General features: G+C 43.3%; 4 protein-coding genes across 4 annotated transcripts; 3 read left to right on the top strand and 1 right to left on the bottom strand.

Annotated features, from left to right (window-relative positions):
• Positions 1-91: 91 nt before the first annotated feature.
• Positions 92-5,457, top strand: LOC111238298 (eukaryotic translation initiation factor 5A-1-like). Its single transcript, XM_022767731.1, has 5 exons — positions 92-111; positions 1,703-1,890; positions 2,381-2,485; positions 4,519-4,650; positions 5,023-5,457. The coding sequence occupies exons 2-5, from the start codon at positions 1,723-1,725 to the stop codon at positions 5,086-5,088; spliced, it is 471 nt and encodes a 156-aa protein (XP_022623452.1). The 5' UTR covers positions 92-111; positions 1,703-1,722; the 3' UTR covers positions 5,089-5,457.
• A 2,585-nt stretch (positions 5,458-8,042) lies between these two features.
• rpl22l1 (ribosomal protein L22 like 1) lies at positions 8,043-9,917 on the top strand. The gene is made up of 4 exons (XM_022767732.1): positions 8,043-8,139; positions 9,044-9,157; positions 9,460-9,581; positions 9,696-9,917. The coding sequence occupies exons 1-4, from the start codon at positions 8,131-8,133 to the stop codon at positions 9,838-9,840; spliced, it is 390 nt and encodes a 129-aa protein (XP_022623453.1). The 5' UTR covers positions 8,043-8,130; the 3' UTR covers positions 9,841-9,917.
• Positions 9,918-14,074: 4,157 nt separating this feature from the next.
• slc7a14 (solute carrier family 7 member 14) lies at positions 14,075-18,599 on the top strand. Its single transcript, XM_022767763.1, has 7 exons — positions 14,075-14,375; positions 14,451-14,687; positions 14,777-14,994; positions 15,070-15,216; positions 16,005-16,213; positions 16,294-17,072; positions 18,167-18,599. The coding sequence occupies exons 1-7, from the start codon at positions 14,075-14,077 to the stop codon at positions 18,553-18,555; spliced, it is 2,280 nt and encodes a 759-aa protein (XP_022623484.1). The 3' UTR covers positions 18,556-18,599.
• A 1,474-nt stretch (positions 18,600-20,073) lies between these two features.
• Positions 20,074-23,181, bottom strand: cldn11 (claudin 11). Its single transcript, XM_022767762.1, has 3 exons — positions 22,711-23,181; positions 21,421-21,585; positions 20,074-21,106 (listed from the first exon to the last, which is right to left on the bottom strand). The coding sequence occupies exons 1-3, from the start codon at positions 22,934-22,936 to the stop codon at positions 20,847-20,849; spliced, it is 651 nt and encodes a 216-aa protein (XP_022623483.1). The 5' UTR covers positions 22,937-23,181; the 3' UTR covers positions 20,074-20,846.
• Positions 23,182-23,428: the final 247 nt, after the last annotated feature.

Below are 23,428 nucleotides of genomic sequence, written 5' to 3'. Positions count from 1 at the left end.
ATAACCGCCCCCTTCCTCACCCCTCCCTCTTGCCCCCCCTCCTCTTCCTCTACGGATGCTGCAGTAAAGTTGGCCGCGCCTGCGCACTTTCGGTCCTCTTTTTCTTGGAAGGTAAGTGTGGCATGGCGCGTGTTTCTGCCTTGGGGGGATAAACGGAGGACTTTTCTGTTATTTAAGTGAACTCATAACGCATTCAGAGGTACTAAATTAGTCGAGGAACGGGTTGGGAAACCGTGGAAGTAGTTAGGTATTTTGTGAGTGGACGTATTCGGTGGCAGGGCAGGGACAGGGTGTGGGTGTCCGTAATAGAGCTAACGTTACCAGGCTGAATCAAAGGGACATGCGGCCTGCAGCGGCGCGGTCGGTAGAAGTCGCTTGTCATTCCCCACGCTAATGTCTGCTTTTTTCCGCCTCCCGCCGTCTACTTCTGCCCCAACGCTTCAATCTCGACCGTTAAACGTATAATAACGGCACACGCGCCCGGTGTTGTCGACCGAATGTTAATCTCTTGCTTTTATTTGGACGGTGCTGAATGGACGTGCTAGCGCGACTAGCCGCTATTAGCATCGCATTAGCTAACACGTTCGGTTATCGGTACTCGCTGTTCGTGAATCAGCAGCGCATGTTGGCCACTTATAAACCCTCCGCGCGCAAAAAGCGTAGCGCATATAAGTTAAGTTAAATCCAATGCAAGTGATTTGAACGGAAAAACTAATAACTTTAGCTAATGATAGCGTAATTGTTTGTTGGCTTTGTCGCGTTATATGGCGCTGTTGCACTTGTAAACTCCAGGCCAGCTAACTTGTTACAGCTGGCGCTAATGTGTTGAAATCCAGCACTTAAATCCCGCATTTTTTTAACCCTCTCGTTGAATTAATGTTTAATAATGTCAAAGGCGTTGTCATCTATTGTCAGTCTCTTGGCTAATGTTGGCATTAATGGGACGTGAAGTCAATGTTTGCTAACAGATTAGTGGCGCAGCCGATCAGCCTCGTGTTGGGCTGGGATATTTCTCCGTGCCCCAACATGTCGGTGTCGCTTTTAAGGTTTATTTTTATTTTTCCAAATTTAAATTAATCTGCTGGACGCATCATGAGGATGGCACTTCCCCCCCCTCCCGAAATCTCGCGATATCGATAAAAAAAAAAAGGCAACGCACGGTGGGGCCCTGAACAGGCTGCAGCGGTCCCGAGCTAAGCCTGGGACAGGCCCGTCAAACTGTTATTTAACCCACTAAATTTTAGCCACGTTAAGAATTTGGCACGGTATTTTCCTGGGGCCATTACGTGATAACTCTTGTACCCATCTAACCCAACAGCAGAAGTCCCAAAGCTGGGGGTTCCTGAAGAGTTTAAACATAAATCAATTGCATAATGTGATAATCAAATTAATTTTAAGTCAGATTAGTAAGATCTTTGTCACATTTAGTGTGCTTTGTCTCATAAATGTCAGGCTATCCTTTGCTTATTATCATATAAACACCTTAAGGGTTTACCTTTTTTAAAGGCAAATTTAAGATTTTAAAATTAGTTTTTAGCAAAAGTAAATACTGAAAGGAATGAATGGTGTATTTGTTGGTGTATTTAATGTCTTGAATGAGTGATGAGACTTAATTATTTGATCCTTAATGCTAGGAGTGGTCTTAAATAAAAATAATTAAGTGTTTATAGTAAGATAATAATCTCTAAATTGTTTTCTACAGCGCCCCTGACCCATCGCACCATGGCAGATCCCGATCTTGACTTCCAGACTGGCGAGTCTGGCGCCTCCGCCACCTACCCCATGCAGTGCTCTGCTCTGCGTAAGAACGGCTACGTGGTGCTGAAGGGACGTCCTTGCAAAATTGTGGAGATGTCCACCTCCAAGACCGGCAAGCACGGGCATGCTAAGGTAAAATTACCCTGGAACTATGACTGTGTGGGCCCTTTAAACTGAGAGCAGATGGGAGTTGGCAGTGCAGTGTTTTAAATGGAGTTTGGAAAGAGAGGAAAAAAAAAAACTTGACTCCTGTCTGAGATGTGCCCCTTGGCAGAGACCTGAGGCTCAGACCTTGCGCATCTCAGATTTCAGACCAGTCTGAGGTGTTGGCTGCAGTAATGTACAGTCTCCTTATCTTTTTTTCTTTAAACACCAGTGTGCTCCCACATGTACTTTAGCCCCATGTGTAGCTTGGTTGCAATAAATGGGGGAAAAGTGAAGATTCTAGCTGTAGAAGTTGTTGTCATTTGTTTAATGATTAAAAGTCAATACTTTTAATATCAGAAGTCCCCAGTTTGTTTGTTTTTGTTTTTTTGTTTTTTTTCTGTCCTGAACAACACACACACACAAGTTTTTTTTTTGTTTTTTTTAAACTCTTAGTAAACTAAACTTTCTCCTGCAGGTTAACCTGGTTGGTATCGACATCTTCACCAACAAGAAGTATGAAGATATGTGCCCCTCCACCCACAACATGGATGTTCCCTCCATTAAGAGGATAGACTACCAGGTACGATGGCTGCCCAAAAACATCTCTGGAACTTACTATCACACAAGTGTCACAGCCGTTACTGCAAAGAATGCATAACTCAATTAGAAAGAACATGTGACTGCTGTCATCTACGTCCACTGGGAATGGGGACAATGGTTTAAATCATAACTCCCACTGGCTGAAAAATCTGTAATATCCACTTGCTAGTGTCTTGTTGATGTAGAGTTCCTGCAGAAGTTATAAAACATCGCCATTGAAAGTTTAAAATGGTTTTAATGGTCAGAATTAAAGCAGAAAATGTGCCACTTGCCTGATGATAGGTCCATTTTTTAGTCAATATACTCAATTCACTTATCTTTAAAATTAACTCTGTTGGAAGCAAATACATTTCCAATAGGTCTTAAATTGGTGTCAGCTATAATTTTTCTGCTTGTGATCATGTTTCCTCCTCCAATTCAGAACATGGTGTTCCTTGATCAGGCTAACGTTCTAGTAGGAGCTAATGCTAAATTGGCACTTTTTTTTTAAGCTTTTCTGTGCTACTGCATCAATGTTCAGCAGCCACATACAGAAATGTTATCTCGTTAGTTCCTCTGACCTCTTGAGTTACAGATGCACTTTATTTGTCAGCTGGTTGCTCGTGTTGGTGCCTTTTGGTTTTATGTTGGACGACAGCTCAAGTCTCATGTCTTTAAAATTAGAAATCAATCTGTGGCCGGTGCTGTCGTAGGTACAAGAATTGTCCTGACCAGGGGCTGCAGCTAGTTTCATTATCGATTAATGTGCAGATTATTTCCTCCATTAGTTGTTCAGTTTGTAAAACAGTTAAAAAAAAATCTGTCAAAAAAACCCAAAGATTGAATTGCAACAAAGAATGGAAAATTGTCATCGAGGAGGAACAAGCTCAGATTTTAGTTTGTTTTTTTTCTTTGTTTTTTTACATGCAAAATGACGTAATAATAAAATATTTGCAGAGTAATCGACTAAGTGTTGCAGCTCAGCTCCTGACACTGTGGCCAGCTGACTGCATTGATCGCAGTGTGAAATACACACAGCAGTTTTTTCAAGTCGTGTTTGTTAAAGAACTGAAACAACCATCAGACTTTGTTGAAACACAATCAAATTGAATCTGCTACTATTGTTCCTGAGCCTTAGGGTGTTTTGTCTCAGACGTGGTTTCTATAGGAAACGCACAAAACAAGAGTGAGGTCACACCAAGAAACAGGAAGTGAGCAATTTCTTAATATGTGCTCAAACTGTTTGGTGAAAACAGCTGATGCACGCGACACTGAAGCAAAACCACAAAATCCTGCATCAAATTAAACTAACAAACGGGCCGATCAAAACCTCTCTCTCTCACTCACACACACACACACACACACACACACACACTGAATATTACACACTCAAGTTATGTTGGACTTTTGTGTCAAGTTGAATTAAATCGGCGTTAATCCCAAACTCTGGCTCCTGTAAAAAGTTCAGAAGTACAGTGGTGCACAGATGTAGTTTTTTTTGAGAGGTTTTATTCGCAGGTCTTTGCTCCTCAGTCTCTGTCCTTCCTCAGGCTGCAGTTGGAGTAATTTCACCGTCACTAATGGCGCTCACCGATCCCCGTTAAAATCTCGCGGCCTGTTTCACCAGCTTTGGATCTGGTGCTTGAGTAATGGCCATGATGTCACTTGTATTGTCATTCATGTACCAAAAAAACCCCAGAATATTAATCTGTATTGTTTTAAACAGCGGACTGTAATAACTCGTACAGAAACTCTCTGGATGGCTTGTCTGGCTGCGTTCACATGAGCTCTAAAATGAACAAGGAATATATGTAAACAGAACTTCTTAGCTTATCACAAACAGGTTTATAATGGATGTAAACAGAGCGTGCCAGTTTTTGTCATTTTACTGCAGCCAAGCCGCCGCTCATGCTCTACCATCAGAGTTTAAGAACCGGTTTGAGGTTGATTTAATTGGGTATAAAATCAAATGTTTGCTTTTATTGTGGTTCATACAAATGTGGTTGTTGACTGTTTGTGCGTCTTCTCCTTCAGTTGGTTAACATCAATGAAAGCTACATGTCCTTGATGAGCGACAACGGTGACATCAGGGAGGACCTGCGTGTCCCTGAGAGCGACATCGGCAAGGAAATCGAGGCAAAGTTTGAGGCGGGCGATGAATTCATGGTAAGTGTCAATGGTCGGGGTTTTGAAATTCTTCCACAAAGATATAAAGACATGTGAGGGTCACCGGCTGGTCGATGACTCGCTCTAATTCCTGGGATGTGAACATTGTGAAACCAGAAGATGTAAATGATGATACGACGCATTCCGGACTGTAAACATAAACGGCGTCATGAGATGAGGCAGGAAAGCGTCGGCCGTGTGTGTGTTTTATCGTTTCAACATTAATGTTCGGTCTGTGGCTGGAAGCAGACGGGATGCAGAGTCCTGAATTAGAGCGGAAATTTTTCCCCGCGGGGGGAAAATGTGAGGAGTGCGAGCTGCATGTGTAAAGTTTCAGATGATTGACTCGAACATGTTGTGTGCTCTCCGCAGGTCACCGTGATTTCTGCCATGGGGGAGGAATGTGCTGTCGCTACCAAGGTCTTGGCCAGCAAATAGGGAGACGGACTTTGCTGCCCAGGCAACAAGCACCACCCACAACCAGTCTCTTGCATTCTCATTGGTTCTGTCACCAAAGCGTCGGCCTTCACAGACAACCTCAATCATTCTGTTGTGATTTCTCATCATTGATCTTTTATTTTCTCCCCTTCTCGTTTCTCTTTTCCATTGCTGTTGGGAATGTTCCACTGCAGCTCGCTGCGTGGTCCTCTGCCTGATCACTGAGGTTTTGTTTGGTAACAATCTACTTTATATAAAACAACTTCAAAAATAATGATCAGTTGCTCATTCCTGCTTATTTTTGCCTTCAACGTGTTGGTTTTGCCACTCACATTCCTGAATGTTTAAATAACAACGGGATTCAGCTTTTGTATGATTATTTTTTTATATTCTTTAGATTGAATATAGCAGGTCTAAAGCCTTTTAGAGGGAAGGGGTCGGGGAGGGTGGCAGTTTTTGAGTTGTTAAAGCAGTGGGAGGGAGGGTTGCCCCTGTAGATACTAAATTCTGGTTTAGGTTGTCCCTCTAGCAGCCATACCGCTTTCCAGCATGGCCTTTGCTCTGGTTCCTGAGTGGATTGGGCGCAACAAGGTCCGTTTTTTCTCCTAATGGCTGGGATTGGTGGTGGCTAGCACTTAAGAGCACTTGAGGTCCACCCCAGCATGTCAAAGCTCTAAAACCAAGAAAAGAGAAGTGTTTTTTTTTTTTTTGTTTTGTTTTGTTTTTTTTTTTTCTCCCCCCACCCCAAGAACAGAAACAAACTTCAGTGATTTACCCTCGTGATGCCAGTCTCTTGTCTGTGTAGAAGTTTGAGGGGCGTGAGGGTCTGTGCGCTCACACCTCGGTCATCAGGGCAGTCGAGGGCTCGCCCCGCTGCCCCGGCCATCCCCCAGTACAAAAGGAGTGTTACATTTTGTTTTGAGAGGCGTGAGTGTGTAGCGGTGTGGGCCTCCGAAATGTGGGAGGCGGTTTGCAGTGAGGTGTGTGTTTCTTTTGAGGGACTCAATCGGGTTGGGGAGGGTGGTAGAGTTGCAAACTTTTTGTTCACTCGAGGCCTTTATCACCTGACTGGAGATGGCAAAAATAAAACGATGAAACAAATGGACAAAAACTGCAAACTATGTCTGTCTGGTTTTGTTTCCAAAGTAAAGTGGTAATCGGGTTGTAAATATATCCTAAAAACTGTCTTTTAGTTTGTGCTTAAAACTACAGGAGACTGGTTTTACTGCTCAGGATTTATTTATAAACCTCTGGTATAAAACAAGCTGAACTCATGAAGCATTTAAATAATCAGGTCTACAGAACCTGTAATTACATCAACAGAAGTACAAAGTGGTGTTGGTGGAAAAACCACTCAAAATATTAATGTCACAGCGGGTTGTGTGTTTCCTATGTCAGACTGTTCTCTGCTGCTTCACCTGTCAGATACAAATGGACAGACCACGAGACAATGGGCCCCTGGGGGCCGTAAAAGGCATCATCCACTGTGTTTGTGCAACTTTTTCTGTGGTTGAACTTAAAAAAAAAAAAAAAAAATAGCACCTGAAATTCAACATTTCTTTCAAGCTGCAGATAAAGACACTTTCCTGAAAGCTTCCTGCTGCTCCTGAAATATACAAAAATAAATGTGCAGAAAATATAGAAAAACATTAATTAAATGCAGACTTAATGTAGACTGAGTCCCAACCAGGGGGTTGATGCAAATATAAAAGCTCATCTAATTAAAACTTGTGGTTTGACAACACATGCACATTTCTATTTAGGACAAAAACAAATACGATGACAAATTATTAAAATCCTTAGAATACAAAATGTATTAAAGTAAATTACAAATGAAGATTGTCTGCACAGGATGGTTTCAACTGATTTACCAGCTGAAACTACTTAAGATCAAGTTATTTTACTGAGTTACTCAATAACTGATTAAATTAGCATTTCAAAACTGATTCAGAAATTATTCAAAACTTCTGTTTTCTGTCACTCCAAGTGACTTAACCAAAACTACTGAAGAGGAAAACAAAACAAGCATTAAAGACAGTATTTGTACATAATACATGGATTTGCATTATGTAGGTAAAAATGAACTAAAGTATAAAAAAAAAAAATAGAACACATCAGATTGTGTTAGCACGTTTTAAATATTAAAGTGTAAGGGAATCTCTGCAGTCATTTCCCTTGTGGCCTCCTGGTCCTAAAAGGGATGATCGTAGTTATAAAATGGATGCTCGGAGTCAGAACAGGTCATGCTCTTTTCCTTCTGTGCCTCAGCATCTTTACTTGTTGTTTGGAAGCCGTGGCAGCGGAGAGGAGCTGCACAGTAACAGACACACCCTGCATGAGTGTCTCAAACTGTAATGAGAGGATGAATCACTCGATCCTGCCTGCCTACATTTCTGCACACTGAGCCTCACACGGGAGCACAATGGAAAGAGGGATGCATGTTTTGTTTTTCTTTCTCTTTATGTCTATATCCCATCTGACCTGTTATGGTTCCTCTGACTCATCAGCAGGGATTTTATTTTCTCTCTCTGTGTGTGTGTGGTCATAGAAATGCAGCTGAATGAACCAGGCTGGTGTGAGGCCCAGGGCGGAGCAGGGATGGTGTGTGAGAGAGAGGGAGTTTGCCAATGATTAACCAAGCTCAGCAGGTTTATTATCAGGGTGTGTTTGAGCTATATTGACCTTAGTACTTGCAGCATCCGACACAGACAGCTGCTGAAGCAACAACAGGCAAAACTTCTGCTCTAAAGTCTTCTATTTTCAGACAAAAACTTGGCTGAAAAGTGGTTAAATTTAAATGTAACCGTTGGTGGAAGCGGATAAAGCTAAAAATAAATATTTCAGGGTTAAATAGGAGCTCTGACATGTCAGCAGAGAGCACGCAGCTCGTTAAGTCGAGCCATTTTCCAGATTCATGCGTGGAAATGTTTATTTCTGCTGTGACACTGGCTTTACCATATATGGTAAGGGCGTCCCAGGCAGCGCGTACTACGTCACTCCTGCGTCACCTCCGCTTCTCCCTTTCCCGTCCGATCCCTTAACATGGCGCCGGTGAGTTCGTGCCGCTGCTCCTGAATTTAGTCGATTTAATGTTTATTTCCTTGTTTTTGTGCCTTTTCCGGTCTGTTTAACTATTGTACTGAAGAAAATATCACTATGTGCATCTGCGTGTGTCGTTTTAAATGAGATTTAATGAGATTTAGCATTAGCTCGTGGCAGGGTTGACGTTTGCTAACACGTGTTCCATTCATTTGACAGACAGGAGACTTGACTCCATTGAAATAAACTGTTTTAAATAAAATCATTGGTTTTCTCGCAGTGCGCTGTAAAACGTGTTATTTACTGTCAGTCTCTATGTAATTTAAGGTCCATAGCTCAATTCGGCATTACTTTTTATGAGCTAAACTTTTAATGGTTCCAGAAAATTACACTATTAGCAGATGTCTCTAATATTTCATAATCTTCTCAGTTTAAGAAACGAGCATTTCCAAGGCTGCAGAGTCAGTTTAACATTACTAAAAAATGTATTAACCAATTTAAAAATGTTTGGGCTGCCATATGTTTTTGTTTGTCCTTTTTTTTTTTAAAAAACAAAATTGTTCTCTCTTGTTAAGCAGTCACATTTTCACTTGTCACACAAACACTGTCTTAGTAGTTTTCTTATGGCTCTAGAGTAATTAAGTAAATTGTGTTTAACACAGCTTTGCTGAACTACAATAGAAAATGTTTTATAAAGAGACACTACTGAAAGGAAGGACTTATAAAATACTAAATGAGTCAATAAAGATGCTCATAAAGGGACAAATGAGAATAGAAAAGATAGTGTACGTTATTTTGAACATGCAGTATGTATATATATATATATTGAGTAGAAATGTTTCATCACTCTTGGTTACCAGTAGAAAAATGCTCTAAAGTTGGTTTCTGATCCTGACGCTGGTGTTTTACGTGACAGCTCAAACAGAAGAGGCCAACTGTTGGCAAGAAGTCCAAAAAGGGAGCTGCATGGAAGTTCACCTTGGACCTGACCCACCCTGTGGAGGACGGGATCCTGGACTCTGCAAACTTTGTAAGTCGTCACTGAAGTTATTGAACCCTTTAAGTGACAGAGACTTTGGTCATTTTCAGACCTCACAGTCAGGAATTTAAGAATGAGAAAACTTGTAAAAACCCAGTGGAACATTTCTCTTGAAATTGTGATCATAATTATTATTTAACAACCTTTTCTGTCCCAAAAGAAAAATTATTAAACATTAAATAAAAGTGATCTTTGCGAGCAGCTAACCCTGTGTCCGGACTAGGGCTCCCTTCCCTAGCTCCAAATTTACTAGGGTTCCCTTCCCTAGTGCATCACTATGCTGTGTTCAATAGGAAACCTTCCTCAAAGAGAGGATAAAGGTCAACGGAAAGACGGGGAATCTGGGTAACATCGTCCAGGTCGGCCGCATGAAGAACAAGATCAACGTCACGTCTGAGAAGCAGTTCTCCAAAAGGTGAGACAGGACGAGCTGCAGCTCCTCATCCGCAGAGGAATAACATCTGTAAAATACTTATTTTATTCCACAAAAAATACTGTGAATGATAACATCCCCCTCCCTCCCTGCCAGGTATCTGAAGTACCTGACAAAGAAGTACCTGAAGAAGAACAACCTGCGTGACTGGCTCAGAGTGGTGGCGTCGGACAAGGAGACGTACGAGCTGCGTTACTTCCAGATCAGTCAGGACGACGAGGAGTCGGAGGCGGACGAGTAAATGTCTTCAGCGCAGCGCCACAGCTGTCTGCGAGTCAGCAGCTGGCGCGAGGCAGGAGAATAAATATGGAGAAAGAACTTTTCTGTCTTTTTGTTTTTGTGTTCTCAAAAAAACTCTGCACACCTGACAGGTGCGTCAACAGGAAGCACAATTCACAGAATCTCTTCATTACTTCATTATAATATATACATAGATTGATATAATCCAGAATCACCAGTTTAAACAAAAACTGAACATTACCACCTTCATGAGGGGAGGAGTTATATTACAGGACTGTTAGATTAAACTAAGTGTTCCTAATAAACTGACAGCTGAGTGTGCAGGTACACCTGGAGCTGATGTGCTGTTCCATATCCCTGCAGAAGGTTGTGCAGCAGCACACTGAACGACCACTAGGCGGCGTTGCACACTTGTGTCAAGTCAACATTTTGATGTTGTAACTGCACAACATTCAACATTTATTTTCTGTTACAGGCAGGTTAAATCAGACTAAACGTCAACTGAAAACCCCCTGAACAAGGCCGTCACTTCATGTACACTTTGTTTATATTTTACCGGAGCTTATATACGTTTTAACATTTTTAATACCTTTAAAACTAAAATGACTCCAAAAACAAGTTGATAACTGAAGCCACAACAATGAAAACATCAGGGTCAAAAGAGGAAAGAAAACTACACCAAAACAAAACGTGTGTATATATATTTCCCCAGATTGTTTCTGGGTGTGAGAAGTCTTCATATCTTATTCCCCAGTCTTAATTACTGGCTTACTGTCAAAGCCTCATGGGAGCTGTAGTTTCTGAATGCTGAGATAAAAGATATGAGGAGCTTCCATTTTATTGTAGAATCCAACATTAGTAGATGAATATAAACGACACATTGGGATCCATGGACAGAAAACCCATGTTTCAAAAAAATAAAAGACTCAAAAATCATCAATAACAACAACAACTGAAGAATCTGTTTCCACTTCATAAAGTCTTTCACAGTTCAGGCTGGCATCAGGAAACACTGTCCGCCCTCCTTTTTTATTTCAGCTTCAGGCTGCCAACAAAAACCTTTATTCCCTTAAACAGAAAAGGATGTTTTGCTTTGCCCCCGCTCCTTCTGTTTTGGACTGTGTGTGCGTGTGTGTGGTGTTGTGTGTTGTGTGTGTGTGGTGTGTGTGTGTGTGTGTGGTGGTGTGTGTGTGTGTGTGTGTGTGGTGTGTCCCTGGATCCACTCCCGTTCACTCATCTGTTGTGTATAAAGCACGTAGCCTCAGGAATGCGTCCACCTTCAGCTCTGCAGTCGACAGTGGCGTCTCCAGTCTTTATATGAGTCCAGGTTCTGGTTCCGCTGCTGTATGAGAAGAATCTTCAACGGTGCGGAACCTGAGACATCATCCACCTGGTCTCATGTTATTTCTCATATTCCTACAGCTCGAACTTTAACAGTTAAATTTAAATTTTCCTCCACTCAAAAACCATCTTGTGTCCAGCAGTTCAACTTTCAGGATTCAGGATTTTTAATGAAGATTTTTGACAAGATAATTTAAGTTTTTTTTATTTTTTTGTGGTGAAATTTGTCACATTTTTTCATTTTATTTTACTAATTTATATCACACTTTCTCTTCAGGTGTGTTTTCAGGTGTCACACCATCCGCATGTTAAACCTGAAGTCAAACAGAACCACACAGGGTTTAGTTTCAGGATCTTTGGTGGCGACAGCTGCGTACACACTCGTCCTCAGGGCTTCTCCACAGTCGGGGGGGGGGGGCAGTTCCCAAATAAATCATAGATGCTGAGAGTGTTTTTGCAATGTCTGGAAAAACTGTTCAGCAACATCAGCTTTATTCTGGGTCTTTAAGTCAGCTGATGTCAAACTGAGAGGCTGTATGTGACATGAAGACAGGGTGACGGTGTAAACATGTCCACCTGGGTCAGAATATCCAGTAAAGCTGCCTACATACATTATGACTGCTTCTCAATCACCTAAATACTCTGGTCCAGGTGTGTGTGTGTGTGTGTGTGTGTGTGTGTCTACTCTTACCCCTGTGTAACCATGTCTGCAGTTAACGCTGTAAACTGACTCTTTGTATCAGATTACCTGCAGATTACAGCAACAATGCAGCGCACACACGCAGCCTGGACCGTATAGAATCTGCATCAAGTTACATTAAATACACAATATTAAATATACAAATAACAATAACAGAAAAAACTACTATAAATAGTCATTAAATGGAAGGATGATTAATCAGCAGCAGATTATAAAACTGCTAAATGAATCAAATTACAATGGAAAATCTAAACTGAAATTGATTCGGACCTGATAAATAAATAATAATTACACTTCACTATACTTAATCATTTTGTATTTTAATTATAGTCAAATTAAATTATTTTTACTGATTCTATCCTTGTAAATAAACCAACATGGACAAGAAGCTTTAAAAGTGTTTTGCATGAAAACAGCTGCTGAGCTCACACGTCAACAGATCCATCTCCATGGCAACTGAGCAAACTCCACCCACCGATCTAGACCATGATGCAGCTAAAAGCTCTGGTATAAAGCTAGTAAGTGGACCTTAAGTTGTTTGAGCCAGGTCAACATAAAAAACGGAGATAAAACTACTTGTGCGGGTTGTTGAAAGCCAAGATAGTTTTTCATTATACACACACACACACACACACACACACACACACACACACACACACACACAAACACACACCTGGCCAGTTCCCACCCCTGCATACAAACAGACAGAGACGTCACCTGTGGCAGCTCAAAGTTAACTCACACACCTTCACAGCAGCCATCCTATCCTCCCTCCACTGAATGAATGATGACACACACACACACACACACACACACACACACACACACACACACACACACACACACACACACACACACACACACACACACACACACTGCTCAGTCTCAGGTGTTGAATATTTTATCAGGCTGGTCACATGGTGTCAGGTCTGAATGATTAACGCTGCCGTCCCCTCTCTCGTCACCATTTCCTTCAGGTCTGCAGAGGACCGGGACTCGCTCTGGACCTCCGGAGGACACACACAGTGAGTGAGTGTTGTTACCTGTCTGCTCAGGTGTGCATCTTTGAACTGCATGTTGGGTGTTTGTTTTCCCATCATTCACAGGCACACACACCGTCTGTACTCTTCACTCTCTACAATCCAACCTGGTGATGATCTTCTCCTGCCGACCTCAGGTCAGGTTTTGATCTCGTTTGTGTTTCGGAGTGTGAGGCAGTCACTCAGGATTTCAGGGGACGGTTCAGGTCTTTATGTGGTTCAGGTTTAAACTCCACAGTCGCACCTTTCCGTCGAGAAAGTGGATCCTGGGTCTTCATTAATGTTTCAGAGAGGGAGTCTCGCTCTAGTGAGTGAGGAGAACAGCTGATGGTGTCCCTTCATCAGCTGCTGGCTCACATCATCAGGTGAGACAGGTAAACTGGGCTGATTCTGGCCTTTTATTAGAGAATCAGATGCTGATGCAGGTGCTTTTAGTTTATCTGTCCAACCTGAGACTCCCTCCTTCACCCTGACTCAGTGGAGGTGAACGGAAATCATTTTTAGTGCTCACAGCATTGAAGAATGACATCAGGACTAATGAGGACGTCAGTGCTAAAAATACACCGTCTGGTTTTTACTGAAGCTCCCGATTAATGATTATTTTCATTATCAATTAATCTGCCAATTAATTTATCGATCAAGTAATCAGTTGTTTGGTCTATAAACTGTCAGAAAATGACAAAAAAAATGTGTCCATTACTTTTTCCCAGAGTCTAATGTGACACCTTCACATTTCTTGTTTTGCAGGTTAAAACCCAAAAAATTCAGTTCACAGTGAAATAAAAGAGAAAAGCGTCAAATCTTCACATTAGAGGAACGATAACGAGCTAAATTTTGGGGCATTTTTGCTTTAAAAATGACTGAAATGATGAATTAATTATTGAAATTGTTGCAGTTTCATTTTCTGCTGATCAACTAATTAATTAATTGACTTGTCTTTTCAGCTCTACACTCAACAATGTTCCCAATTACTCAAAATTGTATTTATATGTTGAAACTCTGAGTCTGTTTCCTCCGTTTGGATCTTTGTTTCTTGAGGAAGAGGACGGCTGATGAAGACGATGAGAGAGAGAGAATGATAGAGGGAGTGACCGAAAACAGGAAGGAGGAGAGAGAAGCTCATTAACATAGAGAGGTAATAACCAGGTGCGGTGATGGCGGCGTGGCTGGGCCGGGTGTCCCTGGGCGACGCCTGGTACAACATGTACTCCCGCCTTCTGCGAACCAAACCTGTGGGCGCCATGGCTCACAGTGGCGACGACCTCACCGAGCTCGCAGAGGGGTCGCCGGTTGGTCTCGCCAAGGTCCTGACCACCGTGGACTTGGTATCGCTAGGTGTGGGCAGCTGCGTCGGCACGGGGATGTACGTGGTCGCCGGGCTGGTTGCCAAGGCCATGGCCGGGCCGGGGGTCATCCTGTCTTTTATCATCGCGGCAGTGGCCTCCATCTTGTCAGGTAAGACACCAGGAAGTGACACGGCAGAGTGATACTTATCGGCATGCTGGGAAATATTTCGTGTTTGTCTTTCAGGTGTGTGCTACGCAGAGTTTGGCGTCCGCGTCCCCAAAACGACCGGCTCGGCCTACACCTACAGCTATGTGACTGTCGGAGAGTTTGTGGCGTTCTTCATCGGCTGGAACTTGATCCTGGAGTACCTGATCGGCACGGCAGCGGGGGCGTCTGCTCTCAGCAGCATGTTCGACTCTCTGGCCAATCACAGCATCAGTAACTACATGATAACACACCTGGGCACGCTCCGAGGACTCGGTCAGTACGATCAGTATCTAACCTGACAGGAAGGAGTTTTAAAAAGGTTGAAGGTGGATGTTGATGGAGTTTACCTGTCTCTGTCTCAGGTAAAGGTGAGGACACGTACCCGGACCTGCTGGCCCTCTTCATCGCCCTGCTGGTGACGGCCATCATCGCTCTGGGCGTGCGTAACTCGGTGGGTTTCAACAACGTCCTGAACGTGGTCAACCTGGTGGTCTGGGTCTTCATGATCATTGCCGGACTCTTCTTCCTCTCCGCCAGCAACTGGGAGGGCGGCAAATTCCTGCCCTACGGCTGGTCTGGGGTGAGATACTGAACACGGTGGCGTCTTGGGGTCCAGGTGTATAAAATAAATAAGTGACGTGTTGTTTGTGTTCAGGTGATGCAGGGTGCAGCAACCTGCTTCTACGCCTTCATTGGCTTCGACATCATAGCGACGACCGGAGAGGAGGCGAAAAACCCAAACACCTCCATCCCGTACGCCATCACCGCCTCGCTGGTCACCTGCCTCACCGCCTACGTGTCGGTTAGTGCACGGTGCAAGTAGAACAGTAGAAATAGTAGAGACTTTATCCTTCACCTCCAAAGGTTAAAGGAATATTAAGGAATATTGTGAGCTGGTTTTTTAAGGTTTATTCTTGAGTTTTAGAAAACAATCCTAACTCAAGGGGTACTTTAAGAAGCTACTGCTACATAGCTAGCGTTAGCATTAACAACTGTTTACTTGCCAGTCTTGCTGAGACCATCAGCCATTGTTGCTCTGATAATACAGGAAGAGGTTATAAGTCTTTTGAGCTGCTACTTCTTCAGGGCAGACTGGACGCTACAGTGACTCGGTATTGGGAAAGTGATGAGACTGACTGACCAGACCTGAGCTAGCTGGTTAGCATGCTAACCTCAGTAGAAGAAAAGAAGTGACAGTAATACCAGCAAAACAAAAAGGTTGCTTTCCACCGTTGGAGACAGTAAAGGAACAAAATTCACAAGGTTTCTTCTAGTTTCTTCTTCTGGTAAGTAAACAGCTGTTAATGCTAATGCTAGCTATGTATTAATGGCAAAAATCTCAGTGGGAGAGGTGCTGGATACCAAAAAAATCAACATGAATACAGCAGAAAAGTACCTGCACACTTGACTAAGAGCACAGATCCTCCCTAGTTAACGACCTGTGTGTGTTAATGATAATAGAGTTTGGACACACCCTCTCACCATCATCTTGTCAGGTGCAGTTTTCTTTTGCAGCAGCATCTAGTGGCTGTTGGAGGAACTGCATGTTCAGCATGTTCTCCACAGTTGACCTTTACTTACTGTGCTCAGGTGAGCATGATCCTGACTCTCATGGTTCCCTACGAGCTGATCGACGGCTCGGCGCCCCTCATGGAGATGTTTGCGGTGCACGGCTTCCTGTGGGGGAAGTACACCGTGGCCGTGGGCTCCATAGCCGGACTCACCGTCTCTCTGCTGGGCTCTTTGTTCCCCTTGCCCCGGGTCATCTACGCCATGGCGCGGGACGGGCTGCTGTTCAGGTGAGAAGGAACCACACACACAAACGCGCACAGGTGTCGTTTGAATTTGTGAACTCACTCCCTGCTGAATGTGCGTGCAGGTTCCTGACGCAGGTGTCTGCGCTCACACACACTCCCACGGTGGCGTGCGTGGTGTCCGGGAGCTTCGCCGCCGTCCTCGCTCTGCTGGTGAGCCTCAGGGACCTGATCGAGATGATGTCCATCGGCACCCTGCTGGCCTACACTCTGGTCAGTGTGTGCGTGCTCCTGCTGCGCTACCAGCCTGACGAACAGACCGACACACACCAGTTTGACTCTGGGGGGGACGTGGGCGGCCTGAAGCTCAAGGACGACGGACCTGCACCCACGAAGGATGACCAGATGCTAATCGAAGGCGATGACAGATCTTCGTCTTACCACGCCGGCGGAACTGAAGGAGAAGGAGATGAGTCTAATTTCCACACAGGCCACGCCCCGTTGTTGAAAAGGCTTCTGGGAGGTCACTACTACACCTTGCGGCTGCGTCTGGGAATGCCCGATGCGTCGGCCCGGCCCACCCCTGCCACAGGCCGCATAGTGACCCGATGCACCCTCCTCCTCTTCATCATGTCCTTCCTCATGTGGTCCACCGTCATATTTGGCGTTGAGCAGGGGACAGGGGCCGCGGCGGTGTTTTCAGGGCTGATGGCCACAGCGATGGCGGGTTCCATGGCAAAGCTTTTAATCACGATTATACAACAGCCAGAGAGCACGCGGAGCCTGCCCTATATGGCGCCCTGCGTGCCTTTTGTCCCTGCAGCCGCCATTTTGGTCAATAGCTACCTCATGCTCAAACTGTCTCCGCTCACCTGGACCAGGTTCACTATCTGGTGCCTCATAGGTGAGTTACACATTTCAAATGCACTGTGATAAAAGTATTAATGCACGACAAGTTGTCCTCATATGGTTAAACTAGTTAGTTTGACCAGTGATAGTTAACAGTGTTTTCTCTGTTTACCTGCTTTAGAATATGCAGGTTGAACAGCAGTGATTCAGAGCACCTGTTGACCACTATACTATATTATATTAACCAACTAACTAACTAACTATACTTTATTTGAGGTGATCGATATACAGCAGACATCTGCAGGCCAATCAGAAACAAGTATTTCTTTTTGACTTATTTTCCACCTTTAATTAAATGTATATAATAATAAAATAAGTTTATTATTCAGGAAATCTGACTTTACAATTTGGAAATTGAGTTGTATAATTATCAGGAGTAAATTGTAAAGATATACTGTATATATAGTAATAATGATTACATTTACATTACATTTATTCATTTGGCAAATTACAACTATTTAATAAGTGCAAGGAGATCAAATTGATCCAATTTGAACTGTAATACAATTTGTAAAGTTTTTAATTTGTCTTTTAGCATGTGATTTCTCACTGATGAGTTTTCATGATTTTTAAATTCAAGGTGTCATTTACAAATGTTACATGAACTCATCAATACACTTGGCACTCGACTTGCTACAGACTCAGACATCTGTTTTCACACATGGTTTCAGTCTCTTTGAAGTTACACCGGGGTTTATTTTTAGTTCATCGCGTCGGCTCGACTGTTCTTGAAGTTCTTCCTGTTGGTTTCTGCGCAGTTTGAGTTATCAGGACTCAAGACTTCAGAACAGATGAAGCTGTAAAAGCCACAACTTCAAACTAAATAACGATCTCCGGGTGTAAACAACAAACTCTGCTTTGATGAAAGTTTCTGTAATATGAACGTGAACATGTCAGAACACACCTGCACAGAACACACTGTGAAATCACATGACGTCTCCTCACCTGGGGTATAAAGTAAAAATAATTCACTTGCACTGAAATCTTCAAGTTTATTGAACATGCAACATTTCGGCCATAGTCAGTGTCTTTATACCAGATCTCTACCTGCCGGAGCTTTTATAACAGATCCCGTCTGTCCGTCCTCAGGTCTGCTGATCTACGCTTGTTACGGAGTGTGGCACAGCACGCTGGAGCTGAACGCCCGCGAGCAGCAGGCGCACGCCAGCTCCTACCAACGCTACGACGACCACCTGGACGACACCTTCTCCCCCGACGACGACCTTTACCCCCAGGAGCAAGACGAGAGACCCTACCAGGGCTGGTCTGCCCCGGAGGAGAGGGGATACCAGCAGCAGCAGCAGCATAACCAGTACCAAGAGGAGAACCAGGATGAAGTCCGAGAGGGGGAGCAGTATGAGGATGGTGGTGACCAGTATGGATACCAGTCTGGACCAGGAGGCCAGTATACAAGCAGAGGTGGCAGGTCCAGAGGAAGGACCAATCACGGCTTTGATGCAGGCGAAGAGGAGGACTGAGATTTTGAGTCACCTGACGGTCCAGAAAACTGAGCTAAGACTTATTTATTCTGCTCACGGGAGATGTTAAGTCACTAATCTCTCAGTCATTTTAAGATTTTGTACAGAAGCCTGTTTGGAAATCAGGGTCACATGTTTCACTGAATGAGGCCCACAGCAGCTGCAGGTGTCTTTACCCACCTCCCTTCATACTCCCTCAATCAACCAACAACCTGACAGCAACAGCAAAGCGACACTAACTCCTACGCTGCGTCCTGGTTCTTACCTTCAGCCCCGCCGTGGTGTTTCAATACAAAACCTCCCTCTGTAAACTGATAATTTAATGCTTCCTCCAAATGTCCAAACACCACTCTTGAATTAATGGCTACCCATAAATCCTTGAGACAGTTAGACCATGTTCAGACCTCACGATCGTCGCAATGACAGACAGGATAACTTCTGAACGCCACACGATAATTCAGCCGTTCCTCTGGTTTTGGTTGTGTGCTTTGTTTACAGTCACACCAGTGCGTTGGCACCTGAATGTCTTTATAGTGACTTTCTGAAAGTTACTTTTGTGTTGTTTTGTTTGGGTGAATGGTATTTAAAGTGAAAGAGCGTTTGCTCTGTTTAGGGTTGAGTTAACAGAGGACGTCGTATTTGTTCGTTTTGCAGGAATAAATGTGTTTGAGTGAGACTGAGACTCTTTATCAGTAAAAATGAATTTAAACTTTTATTAATGGTAGCACCAGTCAAAAACCAGATACCGAGTTAATACATATTGATTATATTGTGAATATGATTAGTTTAAAATTATAAAATAAACAGTTATTGGTACATGAGACGACATATTTGGATTAAATGAGAGCAGGTTATCTCATTCTTTGTTCAACATAAAACTTGAATTCTCCGTATTTCTTTTGGAAACATGTCAAACCATTAAAAAACATTAAAGTCACAAGCTCTAACCACAAACAAGCAACAGTTTAAAAGGTTCTTTGTAAAAACCAATAACTGTAAAAGCTGCATAAGTCAGACAAAAAAGGAAATATAACAAAATAAAAGTATAATGAACATTAAAATTTTAGGTGAGGGTGAGTAAGTAGGTGATTGAGAGATTAATGTTGCTGACCTCCTCTCATTCTCCTGACAGGAAGTGATGTGTCATTGAAAACTGAGGTCATGGTCAGTTGAACAGGCAGAGAGCAAAAAAGACAAAAAAAAACTTCCCTTCCTGTCTGCAGAGTGTAATGTAACACGCTGAAAACTGCTGAATCAAGTGAAGCAGATCATTAGATTATATAATTACAGTCTCGAGTACAAGATATTCAAACTAAGAACAAAAAAAAAACTGGTTTCAAAGGTTTTAAAAACCCTTTTTCTCTTTAGATCTAATATTTTTCAGAGCTGTCAGGAGGAGTGGCTCAATCTGATTGGTTGAGTTAAACAGGAGTGGGTGGAGTTAAAGAATCACTAGTTTCACTCGGCTTTCGACACAGTCAATGTCTGAGCCATAATTATGAATGGAAAACTTATGCCTTGTATTGGCTAGGTCTGGTGACGTGAACACTTGAAAATCCTAATTATTACCAATGGATTACTACTACCAATTTAAATTGTGTTGCTAAGCAACCAAAATCCAACGTCCTCCAAACATCTCAATTAGCCGAATTAGCCGATGGGTTTTGACGTCAACATGATTTTAATTTGCAACCAAAATTTTGTTGTTAGAGTCCAACGTCTGTGTGAGATTACATTGGCGTCCAATGCATGCTGGGTAATTTCTAGTAATTGCCTGATGATACCAAAAAGTGGCGCAAAAAGTGAGGTTTCTTTGTGCGATGTCCACAAGCGATCGAATTTGTTTTAGTGTAAAGCCGGTGTAATATTGATCTAGTTTTCTAATTAATTAAAAAAAAAAGCACATCTAGTCGATCATGTCTCTTGATTGACGACTTTTGCAATGTTTATTTTAGCAGAGAAAAATGTATTGAAAATGTTAGTTTTCTGCCTACTGGACTAAGTTTTCTTCTTTAATCCCATTAATAGGAATAAAGTCAGAGCGAATAGTGACTAAATTCAGTCTGATATTTGATGGTAAAATTCTGTTTTCTGAGGCAATAACAATGAGTCATTAGGCTCCACCCACTGAAATGTGAAGGTATCTATAACTGTGGCTGGCTGCCCTTGAGCAAAGCACTAAACCCCAATAAATCACTCCCGCAGCTGCATCAGTTAAATGTAAAAAATCAAAATGCACAGCTTGATCATCATCACACAGTCTGTGAAATGAGGCGCCAGAGAACCGGGTTTTACACTATGGCGCTCTTGGCGTGGTTGGCGGGGGGGTCCATCGGCGTGGCCGTGCCCCGCTGTCTGGAGTAGTAGAAGCTGTTCTCTCTGCTCGGGGTCCTGATGTCGTTGCCGTGGCAACACAAGATCATGGAGCCGCCCAGGAGACAGAGAGCGGCGCCGACCCAGCCGGCGTAGAGCGAGAAGCCGAAAGACATCAGACCCTCGCTCTGGTGGACGCCGATGGGGAACCAGACGGTCGATATGATGCTGCACACGGCTGGACAAGACACGAAGACAGAAGACAGAAGACAAAAGACATGAGGACAGAAGAGGTACGGAGAAGGTGGTGAGACACAAACCAGAATTAACATGTGGACATGTATTTAGTGTCTGAAGAACTGTGTGTCTCTCTGTCTGTCTCTGCTGAGGCTGCTGACAGGAACTACCCATCATCCCACAGGAAACAGTCTGACTCATGGACCCGGTCAGGATGCTGAGACCCTGACCCTCCTTCCATCCCTCCTTCAACAGCTGGGAAAGACCTGTGTGTGTGTGTGTGTGTGTGTGTGTGTGAGAGAGAGGCCTCCTCACCCATGAGGATGAACAGGACCCCTCCCACCCGGCCGCGGCGCAGCTTGACAGCCGAGGTGTCGTTCTGCAGCCGGACACAGGGCATCGACATGAGCACGAGCAGCATGGCGGGAAGACCGAGCAGGCACGCGCATATCATCAGAGCGCGAGACGTCTGGATGTAAGCTGAGAGAGAGAGAGAGAGAGAGAGAGAGAGAGAGAGAGAGAGAGAGGGAAAGAGAGATTTTATAACTGAAGCATCTGTTTGATTTAAAAAAGATTTCAACACAGCTCGGCTTTGGCGCTCTTTCTCAGATAGACATGTACAGTTAGGAATGCACACACAGGGTTCGAATTATGGGGGGGGCGGTTGGGGGAGTTTGACCCCCCCAAAAAATTTAAAAAACAAAACAAAAAAAACAACAGTTTGGGGGGATTTAAAACTTATATAATCTTCTTAACTGTGATTGTTAATATTACAAAATATTTTCCATATTCATGTGTGGAAGAATTTTATAATACAATTTCAGACACCCCTAAAGTGGACCGTACCATTTCTTAACGTCTAATCAATGGATCTGTCCCATCTGTCCTAAAGTTTCTGCCCCCCTGCATCTCACAAGCAAATTGAGACGTCATAGGTAAACATAAGTAGCGGCAGCTAACTATCTAGCTTGTTTAATACACTTTACTTTCTAACCTTCAGAGCTTCTGAATTAGATTGTCAAGTATCTATGGATGAATGCTAATGTTAGCTAGTTTCTAACTTTAGCCTTAAGTTACAGTTTAGCTAACTAATTTTAGCTAGTTTCTAACTTTAGCCTTGAGCTAATGAATGTTAGCTAGCCCACCTTTTCTTTGTCAGTGTTGGCTTGTCATTTCATTACCAATATGAAAGGTCATATATTACTAATATATTATTGAATATATTATATTTTAGCAAACAGTGGTGCACAGTCACAAGCAGTGAGACAAATATTGTTCTTTCAACTCCACTACATTTATTTGACGGTGTTCAGGTCACGGATCTGTTCTGTGTTCACCCTGGAGAAAAAGTCGACCCTCCTGATTGTCACTGTATAATTACACACACACACACACACACACACACACACACACACACACACACACACACACACACACACACACACAGCATCCAGTGCTTTTCAGACAAATTAAATTGTTTTTAAACATTAAAGTCACTGATTTGTCAGGCAGTAATCATAGCATGGAGGTAATTACAAGATCCATCTATCCATCCATCCATCAATCCACCACCTCTCTCTCTCTCTCTCTCTCTCTCTCTCTCACCGGGCAGTGTGAGGATCTGGTTGAGGGCCACGCAGTGATAAAGAGCCGGGGAGATGACGCACTCTGCCCAGAGGCCCCGGGAGCCGAGCTCGTCCATGCGGACGCAGGTGGTCACTGTGTAGTCGCAGGTCCGGACCCAGTCGTTGGTGGCGGTGGCGACGATGACCCCGACCCAGCCCGCGCAGCTCGCCGCGCTGCCGGTAAGCTGCCTGCACATGTGCGCCATGTGGAGTGGCCGTGCGTTTTTACGCGCTCCAAAAAACAGAAAATCACTCCGTATTTAAACGTAGGGAAGAAGGGAAAAAAAGTTTTCTTCTTTGCTTAGTTAATAAAAATGACAAAAAAGGTGAACTGTAATATGATTCTAAAAAATCCCACAGAATAGAGATATTTCTCTTTTGATTAAAAAATATTTATAAATCCTTTTTAAAAAGTCGAAAAGAAACAGTCCTGCTGTGTCCCATCAGTGTGCCTCCGGTTGATGCGCAGGAAAATGCCTAGAATAAGATTTATTGCAGGGTGTGGTGAAAAACAAACCCTTCAGTCCAAAGTTTAAACCAATCAGAGCGCATGTGAGACCCTAACCTAAACCAGATATGGAGAGATGAGACAGCCTGAGAGAGAAAAACAAAAAGCTGCAGACAGACCTGGAACATTTGGCATTGTTGCATCTCAAACAGCTTCAGGAAGGAACTTTTACACATGAATTCAAATAAGT

Source organism: Seriola dumerili, unplaced genomic scaffold (genome assembly GCF_002260705.1).
Source record: "Seriola dumerili isolate Sdu_G_001 unplaced genomic scaffold, Sdu_1.0 BDQW01001298.1, whole genome shotgun sequence".
Lineage (NCBI taxonomy): Eukaryota > Metazoa > Chordata > Actinopteri > Carangiformes > Carangidae > Seriola > Seriola dumerili.
This window is presented reverse-complemented; position numbering and strand designations above follow the sequence as displayed.

What these genes read in the sequence shown, in the direction of transcription:
- LOC111238298 (XM_022767731.1), top strand. Translation starts at nt 1,723, where the DNA reads ATGGCAGATCCCGATCTTGACTTCCAGACTGGCGAGTCTGGCGCCTCC. An exon ending in TTAAGAGGATAGACTACCAG is followed by an intron (nt 2,486 to 4,518) that starts GTACGATGGCTG and finishes CTTCTCCTTCAG; the next exon opens with TTGGTTAACATCAATGAAAG. An exon ending in AGGCGGGCGATGAATTCATG is followed by an intron (nt 4,651 to 5,022) that starts GTAAGTGTCAAT and finishes TGCTCTCCGCAG; the next exon opens with GTCACCGTGATTTCTGCCAT.
- rpl22l1 (XM_022767732.1), top strand. An exon ending in TCCTGGACTCTGCAAACTTT is followed by an intron (nt 9,158 to 9,459) that starts GTAAGTCGTCAC and finishes TGTGTTCAATAG; the next exon opens with GAAACCTTCCTCAAAGAGAG. An exon ending in GAGAAGCAGTTCTCCAAAAG is followed by an intron (nt 9,582 to 9,695) that starts GTGAGACAGGAC and finishes CCTCCCTGCCAG; the next exon opens with GTATCTGAAGTACCTGACAA.
- slc7a14 (XM_022767763.1), top strand. Translation starts at nt 14,075, where the DNA reads ATGGCGGCGTGGCTGGGCCGGGTGTCCCTGGGCGACGCCTGGTACAAC. An exon ending in GCCTCACCGCCTACGTGTCG is followed by an intron (nt 15,217 to 16,004) that starts GTTAGTGCACGG and finishes TACTGTGCTCAG; the next exon opens with GTGAGCATGATCCTGACTCT. An exon ending in CGGGACGGGCTGCTGTTCAG is followed by an intron (nt 16,214 to 16,293) that starts GTGAGAAGGAAC and finishes ATGTGCGTGCAG; the next exon opens with GTTCCTGACGCAGGTGTCTG.
- cldn11 (XM_022767762.1), bottom strand. Translation starts at nt 22,936, where the DNA reads ATGGCGCACATGTGCAGGCAGCTTACCGGCAGCGCGGCGAGCTGCGCG. An exon ending in CCAGATCCTCACACTGCCCG is followed by an intron (nt 21,586 to 22,710) that starts GTGAGAGAGAGA and finishes TCTCTCTCTCAG; the next exon opens with CTTACATCCAGACGTCTCGC. An exon ending in GGTCCTGTTCATCCTCATGG is followed by an intron (nt 21,107 to 21,420) that starts GTGAGGAGGCCT and finishes TGTCTTGTCCAG; the next exon opens with CCGTGTGCAGCATCATATCG.